Genomic DNA, 19,059 nt, shown 5'->3' with positions numbered 1-19,059 from the left:
AATGGTAATGAGGCCTCAGGATAAGTGAGACTATGACAGATAGTTCTTATGATGTAATGCTAAATTTAGTTTCCACTTATATCATGTAACCCTGCTAAAGTTTTGGGCACATAAAACTCTTTGATAGGTGCCAACCTTTCTTTTCAGCATGCAGTGGAATTCCTGCAAGAAATACTGAATCAGACCTTCACACACACTTTCACTTAAGTATTTTTCAATTACAATGGTAGTAGATGATTTTTAGAAATAGCTTGTCTCAGGTATTTCTAAAAATATTTGAGCTTTATATCAGTACAGAACCAACTAGCTAAACAAAATATGTATAGAACTGGAGAGCTATAATGCCCACTAGTAAAGTTTTAATCATATTCTACAGATTATTAAAAATAAAAAGCCTTAAATTTGCACCCAAAAATAAAGATTGTTAAACCATATTATCAGCAAGGTTTGAGGAGAAGAGGACAAAAATTACTTCCATAAACCGGAGAGATTCTGAAGGGCTGAGAGTTTTGTTCACTATTTCTAGTCATATTTAGTTTAAAGTTTAAAAATGTCATATTGGGGGTTATCAAGCTAACTGCACTCAAAAGAAGAGATCAAGACATAAACCAGATAGATACCTAAACAAACTACATTTCACATCATATCATCAGAATGAGAAAGTATTTAAAATCATCTTTCACTGAAAAGCTTAACAGGCTTGGTGTCTGCAGTATCACTCTTGCAGAGCAGTCTCAATCTAAAGTCAATCTAAATGGGGGTAATTAAAGCCTAGGAAAAGGTGGAATTATGGAAAGGCACGGCTAGGGATGACTTTGTGCTGCATAATCTGTTACAGAAATGTAGCCTAATTTATGCTTCTAAGGGAGGCTGATCGAGAAAAGAAAAGAAGTCTTCATTTGACACAAGGGCTATACAGTCAAATACCTTTCTGTGCTCCAAAGATTTATTGCTACTGACTCATATCAGTGTTCTTTACAGATGTGCAAAGCACAGAATGCTTATGCATTTTTCGTACAGCCCAGTATAGCCAGTTACAGCGTATTTGCACAAGATTTTACATGTGCTTGTATCAGAGAAGCAGAAGAACGAACTAGGAAGTCCTCTCTCAAATTCAGGTCAGAATTAATACCAAATAACCAGCTGTGAACTACTTAATTACTAAATGAGCAGAACAGGTTATTGATATTAAAAAGTGATTTAGTATTCATTTTATCTCTAGAAAACTTGACCCAAAGCCCCTGGCAGAATTTTAGGTGGCACTGTGCTGAATTAACACCTGAAGAATCTGTTCCTGTCTCAGAGGTGTTTGTTGAATTAATTGCTATTGTACATAAATATTAATAAATTAGTATAAATATGTAACTTGTGTTCAAAATGAAGCCATGTAATTCAGCTTCAGTGATGGAAATGCTATAGCCCTGCACTTTCTGGACAAACTGAGGAATGTGCAGATCAGACCAACACATATAAGTTTGGAAAGTGACTACAAGGGAAGAAAAAAGAAGCCAGGCCTATTCACTCTAGAAACAAAAAAAGATCAAGCTAAACATGTAAGCTGATAAGGAGCTTGCAGAACCTCCTTAATTTTAAATTCCTAAGAACCAGTTAAACAAAACTTTACACAGTGTATTTATAATTCATCACAGGCCTTGAGCAGGGCATGTGCTTTTAGAAGTCTCTTCCAATCTTATACTTTTAGAATTACTGTGACTGTTAATAATATCTCAACACATTTCTTCTCCCAGATTCTACACAGACATGGGAAACAAAACTGTACAGCAGTCTATGAATAGTTTTTCTAACTGTAAAAGAAGCAATGGAGTCTAAAAGTGCTTATTCACTGCGAATTAGCAGGGCCACCACTGATAAAAATCATTTACAAGAAAACTGAAAATAAGTAACACCGAAGAAATTCAGATGATTTCTCAAAGGAAAGCTGAAAATTAAAGGTTAAAACCCCTGCCTTGTCTTCTGAACACTTTAATTCCTGTAACATCATATATTACATAAGGCCAGATTGCACAGCTTTTGTCAGCATTTGTAATGCGTGTCTGTGAATACATCAGAAAACACTTGTTTCAAAGCCTTCCCCTCCTAGTCTGGAGAGTTAACTATCCAGGCAAGTGGGAAGTCTCTGTTTTCAGATATTGTTGCTAGGTCAAGCATGAGAAAAACACCTTCTAAATGTCATACATTCTTTTACAGAACTTCATGTGCAGTCTGCCATGAAAGTTGTCTTTCTGACCTCAAGATAAGGCAAGCTACATCAATTTCAATGTTTGGAATATCAACACAATCGTTTTTCTTTTAGCAGGCATTTAGCTTTTAATTTGTATTTATGCCACAGAGCAATACTGTTTTTTCCATAAGCCAAAACAGAAAATATCTACAGGTCACACACTCTTCTAAAAGCACACAAGCTGTTTTTGGATTATGGTGTCAATTTTCCAATTGATTCAAAGTACCTCAAATCACTCCTAACTATACTTCTGCAGTATCAAATGATACATCCAGCAGTCCTCCTCTGCATACATTCTCCTTGTAACAAATTATTTCAGTGCTCTTCATTTCTTTGGAACTTTCAAACAAAATTTAATTGGTTAGCAAATAAAATGTTTTGACTTTGAAATCTCAGCTTTTTGTAAAAGTTGAAGTCTCACTTAAAGGGAGATTAAGATTTCCCAGATCCGTCTAAATCCTAGGTCCATGTTGCTCAAATATTATCTGAAAACACACAGGGTGTGAGACTGTCTTCCTGGTATTGTGACTGTAAATATAGCCATCCAGAAAGACTGGCCAATTGTTCCAAGAAGGTCTTGATTTCACCTAAACTGTCTAAAGATTTGCTGAATGACTGTTAAGAGCTATTATTTGAGCAGACAGTACCTAAAAATTTAATTATAACTTTTCACTGCATTATTTACTATTTGTAAGAACAGCCTTTTTGCTTTTAGGTTATTATTTGTAAGAATCATTAGTATCTATAAAAGTCCAGCAGTCTCCAAAGAAAATAGTGGTAGGACCCATAGACAAATAATTCAACTACCTGCTTTGCAAGGACTTTGAAAGGTTGTCATCTTATTCCAAGATGACATATTCTTATTCCAATTCCTTATTCCAAGAACCCCGCAACCCCAGGGAGACCCGGTGGTTTTGCTTTCCGTATTTTTAAGATTTTGTCACAAGGTCTGATTCCCTGAGTTCACAGGATGGGTCAGGTTGGAAGGGACCACAGTGCGTCATCTGGTTCAACCTCCCTGCTAAAGCAGGGTCATCCTAGAGCACATGGCACAGGATTGCATCCAGATGCGTCTTGAGTATCTCTAAAGAGGGAGACCATGACCTCTCTGGGCAACCTGTTCCAGTGCTCGGTCACCCACACAGTCAAGTTCTTCCTCATATTCTGGTGGAACTTCCTGGGCATCAGTTTATGCCTGTTGCCTCTTGTCCTATTGCTTGGCACCATCAAGAAGAGCCTGGATACATCCTCTTGATGCCTCCCTTCAGACCTTATGGTCCCCCTCAGCTGCCTCTTCTCAAGGCTGAAGAGGCCCACCTCCCTGCCTTTCCTCATAAAAGAGATGCTCCAGTCCCTTGACCAGTTTTGTTTCTCTAAGGAGGTCATTCCTACACTACCATCGCTGATGTCAAAATCACTCTGGTGAGGGTCCCAACCTGCCAAGGGGCTTTAAAATAACCTCTAAAAAGCCGCAACACACACTGCTCAAGATCTATCCTTGAAACCGTCCGGGCTTTAAACGCAGTTCCCCCCTCGCACAAGGGGGGACGCAGAACGAGCGGCTCGGCTCCCCCCAGCAAACCCCCGCGCTCCCAACCTCGAGAGGACGCACACGGAGGCGGGAGAGGCGGAAGAGACGGGGCGGGCTGAGGGGCGGTGGCACCGAAGGCGGGAACGTAGCCGAGCCCCGCCCGCGCTCCGCCCTCCGGCGCTGGCCTTCGCAGCCAGGGAAGGCCGGGAAGATGCTGGAGACGCTGCGGGAGCGGCTGCTGAGCGTCCAGCAGGACCTCACCGCCGGGTGGGTATCGCCTACGGCACCGCGGGGCTGGCGGGGGGAGCGGGAGAGGGGCCCGCGTCGCGCAGCCCGGCCGGGCCGGGGGGGCAAAGCAGGTGACCGGGTGGCGGGGAAGGCGTGGACTGGCACAGGGAGGGAGGAAGAGGAGGAGATTGCGCAGACGGGACCCGCTGCCAGGGGTGGTCTGTCACCCGCGGTGTCCTCCTGTTTGCGGGGACAGGCTGGAAGCGCGGCTCCAGGGTCCCGTATCCCCCGTGTTCCCGCCTGGGCTGGGCGGCTGATGGCGGGCTGGCGAGCCCTGCGGTGCCGCGGACGGCTCCGGGGAGGAGGAGGAGCCGCGGTGCCCGGGAAGCAGCTGCGGTCAGGGGAAGGAGGGAGAGAGGGGCAGACAGACCGCTGTTGTGAGAGAAGATGTGAATGGGGTCAATTAGCGCGCTTGAATTTTTTATGAAGTAACCGACCTTCAAGGTTTTATGGATCAGTGTAATCCCTTAAAGAGCGTTGCTGGGCTCCGCTTGCTGTATGGAGAAACTTGCTTTTCCTTGGAAGATGAGTTACTGTCGCTTGCGGAAAAGAAGCGCAGGATAAGCAGATGGAACAGCCCCTCGCTTGCACTAAAAAAGTAGAAAGATATTCTTCCTATGTTGCCTCACAAGGTTTATTTGGATAGGCCCCGTGTCGATCCTCTTTTTAGTACAAGCAGGTGGTCCAAGTGAGTGTCATTGGAAGTCAGCGAGTGGCTGGAGGACAAGGTCATGCCTGTGCTGCAGAGCTGTTGGCTCATGATGAGCCACGGGGGAATATCGTGTTGTAAGCAATTACTTTTAAAAACTGTGTGGTCCTTGGCGATGTTAAGGCTGCCTTATAATACCCCTATGGTAAATATTTATATATAGTGAGGAATGTCTGTGTACCCCAGAAACTTAAAATAAATAGTTCATCGTGACTTACTTGTACCAGTGTGTGATGGTCAAGAGAAATTGATAGAAGAGGCTGCCAGTCAAACAGATAAATTGCTTACATGTTATCTGTCTCGTCTTTTCAGACAGCAACTGAATATTAAACTGTCTTAAAAATACAGACCAAAGCATTGCTTTATGTCTGTCTGTGGGTTTTTTTTTTTTTGTTCTCAGAGGAGTTGATATCTCAGTAGTCTAAGGCTCTTTTGAAAAGTGTGTTTTTCACATGGTGAAAGAGGACAACAGAAAGGTCATAACATGCCAGATCTGGTGATCATTTAACTCTGTGTTTCCATATATTGCTGCAGTGGAGTCAGTATGTTTCCATGTAGTCTCTATTTTGCTTTCTTCCTGGTGTTGCAATGCTTTGTCCTGAGACCAGTCCCTGATTTCATAATGTCCATCTTTGTGTTTTGGCAGCTCCATTAATGAACCCTTGTTCCAGTGTCCCGTCTTTAAGTGGTATTTTCATCTGCGGTGTAATCTTTTTTTTTTGCCATTGGGAACCTGTATCTCAGAACCACAGTGGCAGAGACTGTGGAAGGCGTCTTTTTTTTTCCCTTTAGTGTCCCCATGTAGCCAGAACACAAGTTGACCTGGTTTGCCCCCTCTTCCTTCCTAGACCATGCAACCTCATTTCTTGGTGTTCAGGATTACTCTGTTCTGCACCCCACCAAAGTAATAATAGAAGTAACTTTGTGATGTTGAGATTTTAGCTTAAAATTGTAAAATTCTCAAAACACAAAGAAAGTATTTTTGATGTCAAGTTGTGGCCAACTTGTTAACTTCACATAAATGCTTGCAAAGTAGAACAAGTTGAATTTCTCGAAATTGTGAGGGGAAAGGTTTTCCAGGGCTTTTAAGAAAATAATATCACTTCCCAAGGAATAAGGGAACATGTATGTATGTATGAAAAAGATTAAATCTGGTTTGTATGGTTTAAAAAGAGCAGTTTGGAGTTATTAGCCATTTATGTGGCCTCGTTCTTTGCTCAGTTGTGTCTGCTGTCTATTTCTGTGTGTCCTGAGAGCAAGGTATCTAAATTTTGACCCATTTACCTGTTAGCAGGCTTTTGCAGGAGGAGGAAAAACAACCAAAATGGATGCAGAGGACTGTTGCTATTTCAGGGGACAGAAACAGAACAGAACACGGGTTCTTTCTCCGTGTGCTGTGGTTGTTGCTACTTGGCTTAGCTGTTATAAACAGTTCTCTGAGAGGGTGTGGAGACCTGCCTTAGCATGTCTTTTCTCAAATTCTCAACCACCTATTTTGCTGTAGAGCTTTGAAGTTTCCTTTAGTTCCTTGAAAATATGTGGTGGTTGAGTCTGGGGGAGTGCTTTGGCTCCCCCCTTGAAGCAGCCTGAATGTCTGTATATTAGGCTGTTTCTCAGTCCCTGGGTTACTCAGGATTACAGATCTCTCTGGAGGGTATCTTTGGCTCTCAAAGCTCATTTTCATCTTGCTTGTGTCTGTGTCATTTTATTTCTTCCTAATTCTTACTGTCCTGGACAGCTGTGGCTCCAAAAGGCCTCGAGATTGAGGACAGCCATTGCCTTGGTGGTCAGGGAATAGCCAGAGGTTTTGGTTCTCATTGTACTCACTGTACTGTGTCAACTCAACTAGCATATACAGGTTGTCCGAAAAAGAGTGGAAAGAGCTGGGGGGAGGAGGGTTGTTTGGTTGTTTTGGAGGGGGTTTTTTAGCTTTTGAGGAGCAAGATACCAGTCAATTTGAAATGGACCACGTGTGAAACAAGCCTCAGATATACTCAGTAGCAGTGCACTGTGGTGATGCTGCTAGAGATTCTGAAAGCTGGCAGAAGAAAAGTTGAGCTTGTGCTAGTTTTGTGTTGGCAGACTTGTGGCAAGTGGGTACATGTGTATGTGTGACTGTCATGCTTTTCCTTGCCACGAGAGCCTTCCTGTAAATGGTATTCCTCAGGGCTGGATTGGTTATTTCTATGCAGGTCTTTAATTCCTGTCTGCTAAGGAAACTGTATCAAGAGATGGATGACTTGTATACACAACTCCCATTAAACTTTTCATACTGAAATGCCTGATGCACTTCTACAAAAAATCTCAAGTTTTAGCAGCAGTGTCAGTGGAAGTAAATTCATATGAAGGTCTCCACAAAACTAAGTGAAATTTGAATTATTTGTGAAACAAGCTGAAACAAAATTAACTAATAGGCTGGAATTAACACATTATGTGTTCAAACAATTTTTTCTCTCTTTTTGGTGTTGTAAATGTCTAATGGATTTGTGTTTTGATTTGTAGGTTGAAGACTTTGGGCGACAAATCAAGAGATGCAAAGAAAAGCAGGCAGAGGTACTTCTGAATGTCTTAATATATAGCATTAATATAGGATGCTGTTGTTAAGGAAAAATTTGAAGAGGCTCATATATATGAGCCAATTACAAGATCATTTGCATATAACTTTACTATTTTGACAACAGAAAAGCTTAACCAAAGCAAATGCTTTGCTTAATAGAGCCTTCATTGATAGGCCTAAGTAATTTCTAATGGCTGTCAATCGACTTATAAATTACTATTTAAATGAAATGAATATGCAGTGTTATTGTAGTACCTCATAGAAGATTCAGGTTGCAGTACACTGAAATGTAATTGTTTGCAGTCTCTGTGAATCTCATGTGCTAAAATTGTAACTCAGAGGTTTTATAGTATAAAAACAGAAATAGGAGCCTTTTTGTTGTGGAAAATATGTGTGTAATGAAATACTTCAATTATCTGTTTTAAGAAGTTTTGAGAATTGTGCTGGTTTGGGTATTTTTCTTTCATTGTTTTGTTTTTTGTATTTTTTCAGTCCTCTGCATTTTAGTTCTCTGCTCGCTCTTTCAACCTCTGTAAGCTACAGGGAAAGAATACTTGATGTCTGGAAATGGCATCTGTGAGAGTTACTTCTTCAGATCAGCTGAGATATGCTTTAGTGTCAAGCATGTTCTTGCTAGAACACACTATGTAGACTCAAATTACTTTATACACAAGCTCAGTGCTAAAAATAAAGCATCTGAAATGAACTGTCTTAAGTTCTGAATCCTGATGTTTTGGAGGTAAATTTTTTTTTAGCAAGACCAGTTTTATTGACAAGGCATGGAGACTAAGAATGGGGGGAAGTTTGAATAAAACTATTTTAGGCAACTGCCTTCTCTGTGTACTTCCAGTCCATAATATTTTGGTTCTTCTGGAGTACTGTAATAAATATCCATCACTTTTTGAGAAAAGCACTGGGTGAACAAATTGAAACAAGGGAATGCTGGGGTGGCTTCTGCTTTGCTGATAAAGTTCAGGGATAAACACAGCTTAGTTTGATTGTAAGGATGGGTGAGGCCATATGGATGGGAGCCAAGGAGAGGCCAGTAAGGGTGGTGTTGCAATGGGAGTTTGTCACTGACCCTCTGACCAGCGAGAGAATGATGTTTTCTCTAAACAACTTGGGGAATCCTCTTATCATTAAACCCCCTTTTTTTGGGGGGCCTATAGCTTCCAGCTGCTGGAAGGACAGCACATCAGGATGCAATCAAGAAGTGTCCTGGGAGGGTGTCAGGGATAACTTCTTGCTGCCTCTTCATAACCTCTTTGGCATGCTGGAATAGCCTTAGGAAAGCCAGAGCTCACCTGGAATTGCCATTTACAAGAGATGTCAAGGACAAGAAGAGCTTCTAGCCCCGCATAAAAGGGTAATAAAAGGCTGAAGGAAAACATGGGATTGGTGATGCATGGTGAATTACAGCAAATGTAGAGGCTGTTGAGTTATTTAATGCCTTTGTGGCTTCAGTGCCTTGTGCCTAGTGAAAGGGTTCAAGGAGACTGACCAGTAGTGAATGAAGATAGACTGAAGATACTCAATCCATAAAAGCCCATAGGACCATATGTGCCAAGAGGTACCTCGTGAAAATCAAGAGGTACAAATTCCTGTTTCCCTGGGAAGAAAGTATCCCCTGCAACAATGCAGACCAGGGCTGACAGGCTATCTGGGACATAGCTTTGCTAAAAAGACCCTGGGCTTCTTGGCAGACAGCAGGCTGAATGTGAGCCAGGGACATGCCTTGCAGCAGGGAAGGCCAAGAGCTAATAGGGTGGTACAAATAAGACCCAGACAGTGGGATTGAGGAAGGTGATTGTCCCCTGAATTCAGCACACTTTAACTGCCCTGTCCAGTTTGGTCCCCAGTGTGAGAAAGGTGTTAATATTGTGGAGCAATTTAGTGGAGGGCCACCAAAATGGCTGGGGCAGGAACTCTGTGTATGAGGAAAGGCTGAGGTGGGCAGTTGTTCAGCCTGGAGAATAGGTGACTTCTGGGAGACCTAGCAGCAGCCTGTCATTACCTGTGAAGTGGTTATTGAGGAAACTGGTGTGTGGTGGGAACACAAAAGGTGACAGGTGTAAGTTGAAACAAGAAATGGTCAGGCAGGAAAAGCTGAGACAGCTTCCTGAGGAAGCTGCTTCAATCTCATAGCTCATCCTGATTTTAAGAGGGCATTGCAGTAGAAACTTCCTGGGATCCCTTTCCACCTTACTGGTTCTGTCACTTTTCCCTTGCCTTAAGGACAAAAGGGTTTAATTTAGGGTAGTTGGGTTGGGTTTTTTTCCACTCAAGTTGTTTAGATGGTAGTGCAAACCAGTCTGTTTGGGTGATCTTCCAGGAGACTAATCTTGGATGACATCAAGATCTTCACATCCTTCGAAATGCCGCATTGTTAATTTTCTATAACTTATTATAAGATGTCTTTATAATTCAAGCTGTTATTAATGAAAGTGTATGCATGGAATAAGAGATCATGAGAGCATTAAACTGGCAAAGGTTCTTTAGCTTAGTATTTATTTTTAGTGTAGGATATATTAAGTGCAATATCTTGTATTGAGGGACATGAACTTGTGTAGTAGTCTTTTTTTCAGAATATTTCTGTGCTCTGTTTTAAATTAAAATGATTTTTGTTCTGTATCTTTGTTAACTATACTTAGAAATTATTTCATAAAACTTGTTTTTAATGGACACAGTTGAAAAGAGGTAAGAGTAGGCTATCATAAAACAACAAGGGAAAAAAGCTTTGGAATATTCTTGTAAGATACACTGTGTAATGCATTGTACACCAAAATTGGCAAAATGTTTGTCCAAGTAAGAACAGTAGGAAACATTTCTGTGCTCAGCATATCTGTCAAGTGCAACTGTGTGCACACATTTTTTATAACAGCCTTCTATTATTAATGATTTTGTATATTTGGAATTTGTTTTACAGAACTGTTCAATGTTTGCCAGAGTTTTCTGCTGGACTGGAATTACTAAGCAGGTATGACCTTCCTGTCCTTTATTAGTGTCTGCTTCCTATATTAGATTGAGAAAAGGAGAAGAAAATCAAAGTGTTGTTAATAGGTTCTTGGATGCTCTGCAGTTAGTAGTGTGGAGTGGTTACCAAATGACTAATGTGTTTAAAGCTTGCTCCTCAAGCCTTAAGTGCTGTCATGTTAATGAAACTGAAATTCTGGAGGAAAAGCCACATTTGAAAGATGACTTTAGTCCATGTTCTAATGCAGAGGGTTGAAGGAGGCAAGCACTGAGCCCCAGTCTGTGGTCTCATAACTTAGACATGTTTGATATCCTTCTGTCTTTTTTTTTTTTTTTTTTTTTTAATTGGAAGGGGTATATGTATGATTACAGTTCTGTTAATTTTTTTCATTTTGTTAATGAACTTGGATTCCAAGTAATGTTTAAGGCAGTGTGTTGTCTTACGAGTATTGCTGGGTCCATTTAGCTTTTAATGCCAGCTATCAGGTTAAAGAGTATGAATCACTTTTTCTTTAAAAGACATTATTTCTCACTGCATATTTGTCTTGGCAGAACAGTAAGTACTGGAAAGATTTACACAGCTTTTTAAGCTGTAATTTCTGGTAGTACCTGTAAATAAAAGTACAGTGACATCCATGAATTCCTTGGTAAGGAGAGCACAGTAAGAAAAGTAATTTATCTTTTCTTCAGATATGAAGATGCTTGGGCTGCCCTTCATAAAGGAGCCAAAGATTGTGCAAAAGCTGGAGAGGTAAGAAAAAATAATGCCATGCTTGAAATATTCTGAAGTGTGTAAATAATTTTAAACAAAAATTTTTAGTACTAGTGTACAGGGTTAATCTTGGCCCCTAGGTAAGCGCCCACACAGCCTTGTTCACTCACACAGTAATGTATGCAACAATGTAATGCAAACCTGAAATAATGCAATGTAAACAGTTGCAAGGATGATGTTGCATGTTACTGCTGTAGCTCTTTAAAAGCAGTGCGGGGTGGCTGGGAAAGTACAGAACGTATTTGGGGTTGAGGCACCTCAGTGGTTTGTGTCAGGGCAGGGCTGTTGCACTGACACTGTTCGCTGCCCACTCCTAGTGCACAAGGGACAGCAAGATTGGATTGCCCAGCTGAAAAGATTTGGGAAGTGTTTGTGTTTTCTCCTCATTTCATTCACTATTCCTGCCCTGGAAGCAAAGTGACAAGTAGTGTGGTTTATTTGTGGAATGAAAGGAAAGGAAACTTCTAGTAAGTATTACCAATGCATTACTCAGCACCAGGCTTTGAATTTTGAGCCATATTTATGGGGCAGTGTAATCTGGGTGGTCATGATTCAGAGCAGGACTGAGCTGTGGGGTTCTCTGTCCTGGCTGAAACCTTCACTTTGGCTGGGTACATACTTCCTGGCTCTCCTGTTTACTTAGGAGACTTCTCTGTATAGTTTTCCAATGGATAAGTAACTCACTGTGTATTTATGATAAGAAAGAAAGTCCCTTATGTTCTTCTTTCTCTTGCCTAATGGAATGGCCCTGCTTTTCCCTGCATTCTAGTGAAAACCTTCAGGCATTGGAGATGGAGTTCTCCTTGCCCGTTTGGCATGTTTTACTGCTCATAATGATCTTTTTTTTTAGCCAGTCTCTTAAATGATGTGATCACAATATAATACTTGCTATAGTTCGCTTTAAAAGCTGTCATTCTAAAAGCAATGAGAGGCTTCATATATATTAATCTAATATAACCTTATTCCCACATATTATGGCTGCTTGGGAAAATGAGAACAAAAAACTTGAAAAAGACTGAAATTTTCTGTGAAATGCAGATATTTACTTCAGGCATAAGCCAGTGTATATATTGCTTATGGAGTTTTGTTTGTTACTTTTTTTATAAAAGTGGAAAATAAAAACTGTGTAAGCACAGAAGATTGGCTGTACCGTAGAAGACCTACAGGTGCACTTGTCCAGCGTCCTATTTCTTCTTACTTGTGCTGTCTTATTTATAAATGTTGAATAGAGAAGGAAACTGAAAATTTCAAGCTTTAATTGCAGCCTACAGTCTTACCATGTTAAATGGCAGATGTTAACTACCAGTTTCATGTACAAAATAGTCCTTTTAGATGATTGTCATTTCAGCTGCATTCAGTTATCTCCGGGCTGAAATGTTTGTGATGTTTGTCCCCATCTTATGGTGGCTTGGTTTGGGTTTTTTGTTTGCTTTACTGTTTTACTGAGAAAAATACCATATCCCAGTTTCCAAAATAGACCTGGCTTTTTTAAAATACGACTGTTTGGTCTTCTGAAGTGTTCCATTTCTCACTGGGCTTTGGAACAAATTTCCAAAACTTGTCTGGTGAAACAGGATGTTCTTTTAACAGGGATAGATAGCTGAGGGAATTTGCAAAAGATAGAAGTTGTTCTTTAAAAAGAATGGATCTAAAGTGGGTAGAATTGTAAATTTGAGGGCGTCTTTGCTCATTGCTCAGGCTTTTTCAGTTTCTGCAAATAAAAACTATAAAAATTGAGGAATTCAGAATGCAGATACAGCCACAGGCTGTAGTTGTGTGCAAGAGGAGGAGTGGGTAATGGAATTAAGAGCAGGGAAACAATAATTGAATCATGTCAATTATATGTAAGGGAAACACTTGTTACCTAAGATCTCTTGATCCTGGTGTTTTTCATAGAATCTGACCTATATAAGCAAAACTTTTAAGCAGTGTATCCTTTTCTCATTATCGTATTATGTAAGAAAAAATTAGGAAGAATGAAACAACAAAAATTGAGCTAATGTAGAAATGTGCTCATAAACACTTGGCACTACTGCAGTTTATCACAAGAGCGGAAGAGCAGTACTATTATAAAGGCAACTTTGTCATTCCTTTTACTTAATTTTCTAGACTATTTTGCACGTGCAGAGTTTTCAGTTTTGTTGTGAAGATGAAATTGGAATGGCTGGCAACATTAAACTGTTCATCTAAATATGCCTAAAATCGCAGTACTGCATTGTTGTTATTGTGCACCAGTGCAACCCTGCTGCCAAAATTTCAGGTACATCTTGTTTACAGTTAATAACATCCATAAAATACTTCCTGCGTTGATTAGTATATTGAGAAATAGCTTTCTGTCATATTTTTCTTCAATGCATTTTGATAGAAATATTCCATAATACAGGGGATTTTTTGAGCATGTTGTGTATTTACTTAAGAAGTGCACAAGTGGCAGTGCTGTGGGGTTGCTGTGCTGATCTTATGCTTCCAAATGTATTAATTATAAAAATTAGTCAAGATACTCATAAACAGGTAAATAAATTTGCAATTAAAGACCTGTTTGTTGCAGCTGGTCGATAGTGAAGTTGTGATGCTTTCTGCACATTGGGAGAAGAAAAGGAACAGTCTGGTGGAACTGCAGGATCAGCTTCAGCAAATACCGGGTTTTTTAGCAGATCTGGAATGCCTCACAGCAAGTCTAGGTAAGTTCTTATAGACATAACATGCATTCAAGTTAGTACAGAGGATTAGGCTGTAGTTCAGCTGTTGTGAATGTTGTGGTTATAAAATTTAATTTTACTTTCTATGGTAAAACTGTAGTTCTTAAACAAACTGGTTTTTTTAAAAGATCAACAAGTAGCAGTGGCTGCTCTCCCAGCAGTTAAAATTTTGTATGTGTCATTATTTGAAAAAAAATAATTCTGACAGATGTTTGAACAGCTGAAAAACGCTATTCTTGAAGTCTTATTAAATTGTTAAAACCTTTGATAGTATGAACACTCATGTATATAGCTGCTTCTTTTGGAGTCTATGTAATTTTATATAATAATGTTTTAACTCATCATTTGGGGTGGGATGGGGGGAAATTTACCTGGCTAGGGACACTTCCAAGGCATAAGCCTTTGGTTTTGAGTAACTGTTGGTTCCAAAGCTAACTTCCATAGTTTGAATTAATATATGGGGTTAAGATATTCTGAAGGGATACCCAGCTTTTCTATAGGTGAATATTAATGCTGCCTTTTAAGATTAGGAAATACTTTGTGTTTGTTAGGTGGGTTGCAGTTTTTATAACTTTATCAAATATTAACCTGTTCATTTAATTTAAAGATGAAAAGGTGACTACTTTGGTGGACTAATTCTGGAACCTCTCATACAAAACTGTTGATTCACTGTTAAAAATTAAATTGGGAAAAAAATGTTGGGGACTCTGAGTCTCTGAAAATCTCTACCATAGCTGAGCCTTGAAAGGGGGATGCAGCATTTGACAAGCAGTAACCCTGTCTGTCCACAGCACGTCTCTTGATGCTTCCATGGAAATTTATACAAGGTGCATCAAATTAAAGCTTAAAAAACCTGCTGTCTGCATATGGATTTTAAGTAGCTAAGTTCCCCAGGGACCGTGACTGCACTCTGCTTTCTTTCTGCAGCTGGGAAGCATGCAGAAATTCCTCATGTAATTGCAGCTCTGTTTTTTTGTGGGGTGGGCTGGATTTACATGCTGATGTGATGTGAAGAGAAGGAGGGTTCTTTTCTGTCTTCAGAGGCTAATTTCTCATTCTGCTATGGTCAGTGGACATGCACAAATCAGCTTTTGTTCCTAGGTAGGCCGGTAATAACTTTGATAATAAATAAATAAATAAATAAATAACTTTATTCTGAACCAAGGAATGTATTCCAGCTTTTATTACAATTTTCTTATATCATTTTGTTTAATAAGGCTTTATCATCTGTGCTAACCATTTAATATTGGCTTTTTGAAAAAAAAAAATTCTAAGGAAATAAAAATTTATATAATGTTTTATTAAAATACTGGTTTTAATATCATTGTACAGTCCACTGATAGCCCAAAGATAAACAATATAATAGAAAGCTAATGGAATTGCCTTTATAGCTCATAACGGCAAATGCTGTAAATCCTGATGAATTTGGGCTACCTTCTGATTCCTAATACAGCTTTATGAACTAGAATTAATCTCACTCTGATTGTAGAGTTTCTTGGAGAGGTATTTCTCTAGATATTTCTGATACTGCAAAAGTAGGATTTAAGGAAGCATTCAGCAGCCTGCTCAGGGAAGCTAATGAATTTTGAAGTATACTGCTAGGGCTGTGAGATTTGAACCAAACCTTCTAGCTTTACCTTTTGTGTCAGATTTTATCTGTTTTATTGTTTATCTGGAGTTTCTTATTAGTTCCTCCTAGCAACAGAAATTTACTGCAATATTCTACTCACTGTTTCTAGTTTCTGTAACTCTTAACTAACTGCTTCGTATAAATGTAAACTGTATTCAGTTTTCCAAGAGATGAGTATTACTCTGACTGTAAATTTTCAATATGAGTGAAACATTCTGTAAAAAAAAAAAGTGGAAATAGAATTGCAAAGTGCTGGGTTATGCATCCAAGATGTAATTTGTCTAACCTTCATCATTTCAACAAAATAATGGTTCTGTCTTGTGACATGATATGTTTCTAATAAATGTATTCATGCTTTCATTTTCAAAGTAGATAGAGGAGCCTGGCTGCTTTTGGTAAAAGAAATTTCAGATAATGGAAATGAACCTTTTTAGTGACCTACTTAAAATTGGTATGACTCATGTACAGATTCTTCAGCTTTTGCTCTGTATTACAAGACACATTTTTATTAGCAATTATAAAGTTCTTTAGCTTAGATATTCATATTATCAGTCATTCCTCACTTGAAGTAAAAAGTCTGTGTCTTCATTTGATAAAATTATTGTATTATGCAACGTCTTGTAGCTGCTATTGAGAACTTTGAAGAAAAAATTACTCTCATGTAAAAGTGAAAAGGACAGTTACTGCCCTTTCAAAGTGCAAAATTGGAATCGTCACTTAAGGCAGTTTTTGTTTGAGATGTTGTAGAAAATACCTGCTCACCGATATCTGACATACCTATCTTAATATGAAATATGTTTTATGTTTGAGCAGTGGCATTTTGCTCAAACATCTGTTTTGATTTCAGCAAATCAATACACACAAACATTGATTCAAATCCAGTTTTTCTCCTTTCTTTTTTTTTTTTTTGAAGATCAGATGTTAAGCATTAACTGGATACTAGTTTCGGAAAGACTGGTCTTGTACATAGGTGACAGATCCAACATAGGTTGGAAATATTTTACTGGTGGGACTGGGAAGAATATAAGGCTGGGGGTGTATTTGTGGAGATAAAAGCCTTTGCCTCTTAGTCTTTAGGGGGTTTTTTTGAAGTATGGGCTAGATGGGTGTGAAAATCCATTGGAGAAGCAGGACCTTTTGCACTGCTTAGAAGAAGTATCCTTGTTTATAATCTTGAGCAGAAAGTCAGTCTTTTTTATTTCAGATTGTGTATCGAGTATGAAAGTTGCCATTCTCTAGCTTTGCAAAATTCAGTCTAATTTTTTCAGAATTTGCATTTATCGTTTACTGAGAAAATTCCGGAAAGTATTGGGAAGATTTACATAAAACCAGGGAATTCAAATAGTATAGTGTAAAGATAGCTGTGTTCAACAGGGAATTTCTCCTTAGGCTCCAGGGCACAACACTTCAGCAGAGAGGTAGAGATAGATATGTATAAAAGGCATACATTTGGTGCTGTAAACTTGGAGATGTCTGAGGATTAAATACACAAGGAAAAGGATCCTAGGGTACTTGCAATGTAGCTGCAGCAACGAAGCTGCTTTAACTTCATGTAAGTGGTATAATACTAGCTGGGTTTAAGATCTTTTCTGTAAAAACAGATAAAAATTGAGCACTAGTAGAACTGTAATTATATAAAGTTCTTTCCTTTTTTTGTGGCAGTTAAATTGAACTCTTTCTGTTCATATATGTCTTTCACTGCTCATTTTAAGCTTTTAGTAATATCTGCCCCTGTGTGGCCTAGAGGTAGAGGGAACATCTTTGATGTAATTGCTTCCATCCTTTCTGCTTTTTACCTTTTAGTCAGGAAATAAATGAGCTTTGTAGAAATGTCTTTAATACTCCTGCATGGTTTCTGTTGTTTGAGTGGCTGGGACAGTGCAGGAAAGATACATCTAAAGTTAGTGGAAACCTGTTTTCTGACATACAGCTGTGATTTAGCTATTCTAACAAATTTTGTACTCATACAGAACTACAGATAACGTAGGTTTCAGTTAGAAAAATTAGTGGTAAGTTTAAATTCGGTACACTTTAGAAAGAAAGTGTTTCAGGTAAAAAAATTTGAAGTTGTTGTGTTCTCAGTAAGTACTTTAACATCTAATAGCTGGTAAACTAAGAAAAACAGTGTGTGCTGATGGAAGATAATTCAATGTAATGTCATCTGACCAAACTTGAAACATACTTTAGAAGAATTAAAACTAAAAGCTTCAAATAATGTTGTTACACTTGTGGTAATGTAAGAAATACAGGCTATAATTGGAGTGATGTGACCTAAAGAACAAGTTATTTTTTCCAGCTATCTAATAAAAAATACTATTTCTACCAAGTGTGGCATATTGCTATACATGAAAATTCTTAATCTAGAGGTAAATATATTTTTTAAAATTTGAAAAAGATTTAGAGGAGATGGGGTTTTTTACAGCCTAAGTTTCAAATCAATTAAATCTGTGGGTTTGTTTGGTATTGCCTTTGTATGCACAGTGCATATATTCTCTTTTGGGTAAGAGAGATGTTAATTCTCAGCTGAAGCTGGTGCTACTGCACCAGAGCTTGTCTTCAAACTCTTATTGTGAAATGCAATTTTTCTTTCACTTCAGAAAGGAAAAAAACTTCTGAAACCTGTGTTGCAGTAAAGCAGGATTGTTGCCTCCTGGTGAGATCTTTAGTGTCCATTCCTGTTCTTCAGGAGCACGGTGTTTTCTGCAATTCCCACTAGAGGCTGCTCAAATGCTAGTGCTAGGAATCAGTTGCTCTCTAGAATTCACTTTTCTTTATCTTCTTTATTTTCCTGTCCTTTGTTGTTGTCTTTTAATATTATTTCAATAGCAAATACAGCAAAGCAGGTGGTAGGTTTTCTAAGTGGAAAAAACAGTCGTTGATAGGTACCTTACAAAATTGTCTTCGGCCCTGCTGTGTTGGAGAATTTTGCATATTAATAAGGGAGCAATCATTCTGAAAAGCAAGTTAGCACAATATAAGTATTTGGATTTTAATACACTCAGAGAAGTCCATTTCTTAAGCAGAAAGGGCCTGCCAATTATAATTGTAACCATGATACTACACTTTGAATGCATCAGGATTTTGTGAGAGAAAATTGAGTATGTGGTAAACAATGAATGTTCCACATCACAAGATGTAGAACTGAAAACATTTTTTTCCTCTCAGACTTGTTTCTGCATTAATTGTCAACTGCCTTTCTTTATTTTTTTTGCCAGTCCCTCCCCTGTCCCCTCAGTGATCTGTATACAGGCAAATAATTAAGGGAAATATTTGCTGATTATATGATTCATGTTTCCCTTTCTTACTGTTGTGGATCTTACTTGTTAGAGACTAAAAAAATCGTGTTAAGTAAGGTGAATATATGAATATTTACCTTAGGAAATTTGCTTATGAAGTCTTAACTTTTGCTTTTTTAGGGGAACCTTTTTAGGATGGCTATTTATAATGGAACAATGGCTAAGGAAGTTGAAATTATGTGTAGTCCAAGATAGGCTTCAAGTAGAATGGCCAATCCAGAATGGAAGATTTGACTGATGCCTTCAGCTTACTGTTTCCTTCTTTTGAGCACTCAAAATACATTAACTTTGGCTGCTATTTGTTTGTAAAAATGTGAATTATTCTTGCACCTGCAATTTACTTTCTCTCTGGTATAGGAGAA

The 19,059-nt window shown here is 38.8% G+C and overlaps 1 protein-coding gene across 2 annotated transcripts in view; it reads left to right on the top strand.

Moving 5' to 3' along the window:
• Window positions 1-3,934: 3,934 nt before the first annotated feature.
• The window catches only part of DTNBP1 (dystrobrevin binding protein 1), a 63,526-nt gene continuing 48,401 nt past the window's right edge, over window positions 3,935-19,059 (top strand). Inside the window, exons 1-5 of one of the 2 annotated variants that reach the window (XM_048308420.1) lie at window positions 3,935-4,040; window positions 7,273-7,323; window positions 10,254-10,304; window positions 10,991-11,051; window positions 13,621-13,753. In XM_048308420.1, coding sequence (XP_048164377.1) covers window positions 3,985-4,040; window positions 7,273-7,323; window positions 10,254-10,304; window positions 10,991-11,051; window positions 13,621-13,753 — 352 coding nt within the window. In that variant the 5' untranslated portion in view covers window positions 3,935-3,984. Of the gene's footprint in view, window positions 4,041-7,272; window positions 7,324-10,253; window positions 10,305-10,990; window positions 11,052-13,605; window positions 13,754-19,059 lie in introns of both variants that reach the window. The other variant, XM_048308415.1, reaches the window with a different exon arrangement.

This window comes from Corvus hawaiiensis, chromosome 1 (assembly GCF_020740725.1).
Source record: "Corvus hawaiiensis isolate bCorHaw1 chromosome 1, bCorHaw1.pri.cur, whole genome shotgun sequence".
NCBI classification, from domain to species: domain Eukaryota; kingdom Metazoa; phylum Chordata; class Aves; order Passeriformes; family Corvidae; genus Corvus; species Corvus hawaiiensis.
Note: the sequence above shows the minus strand (reverse complement) of the source record. Positions and strands in the feature narration are given on the sequence as shown.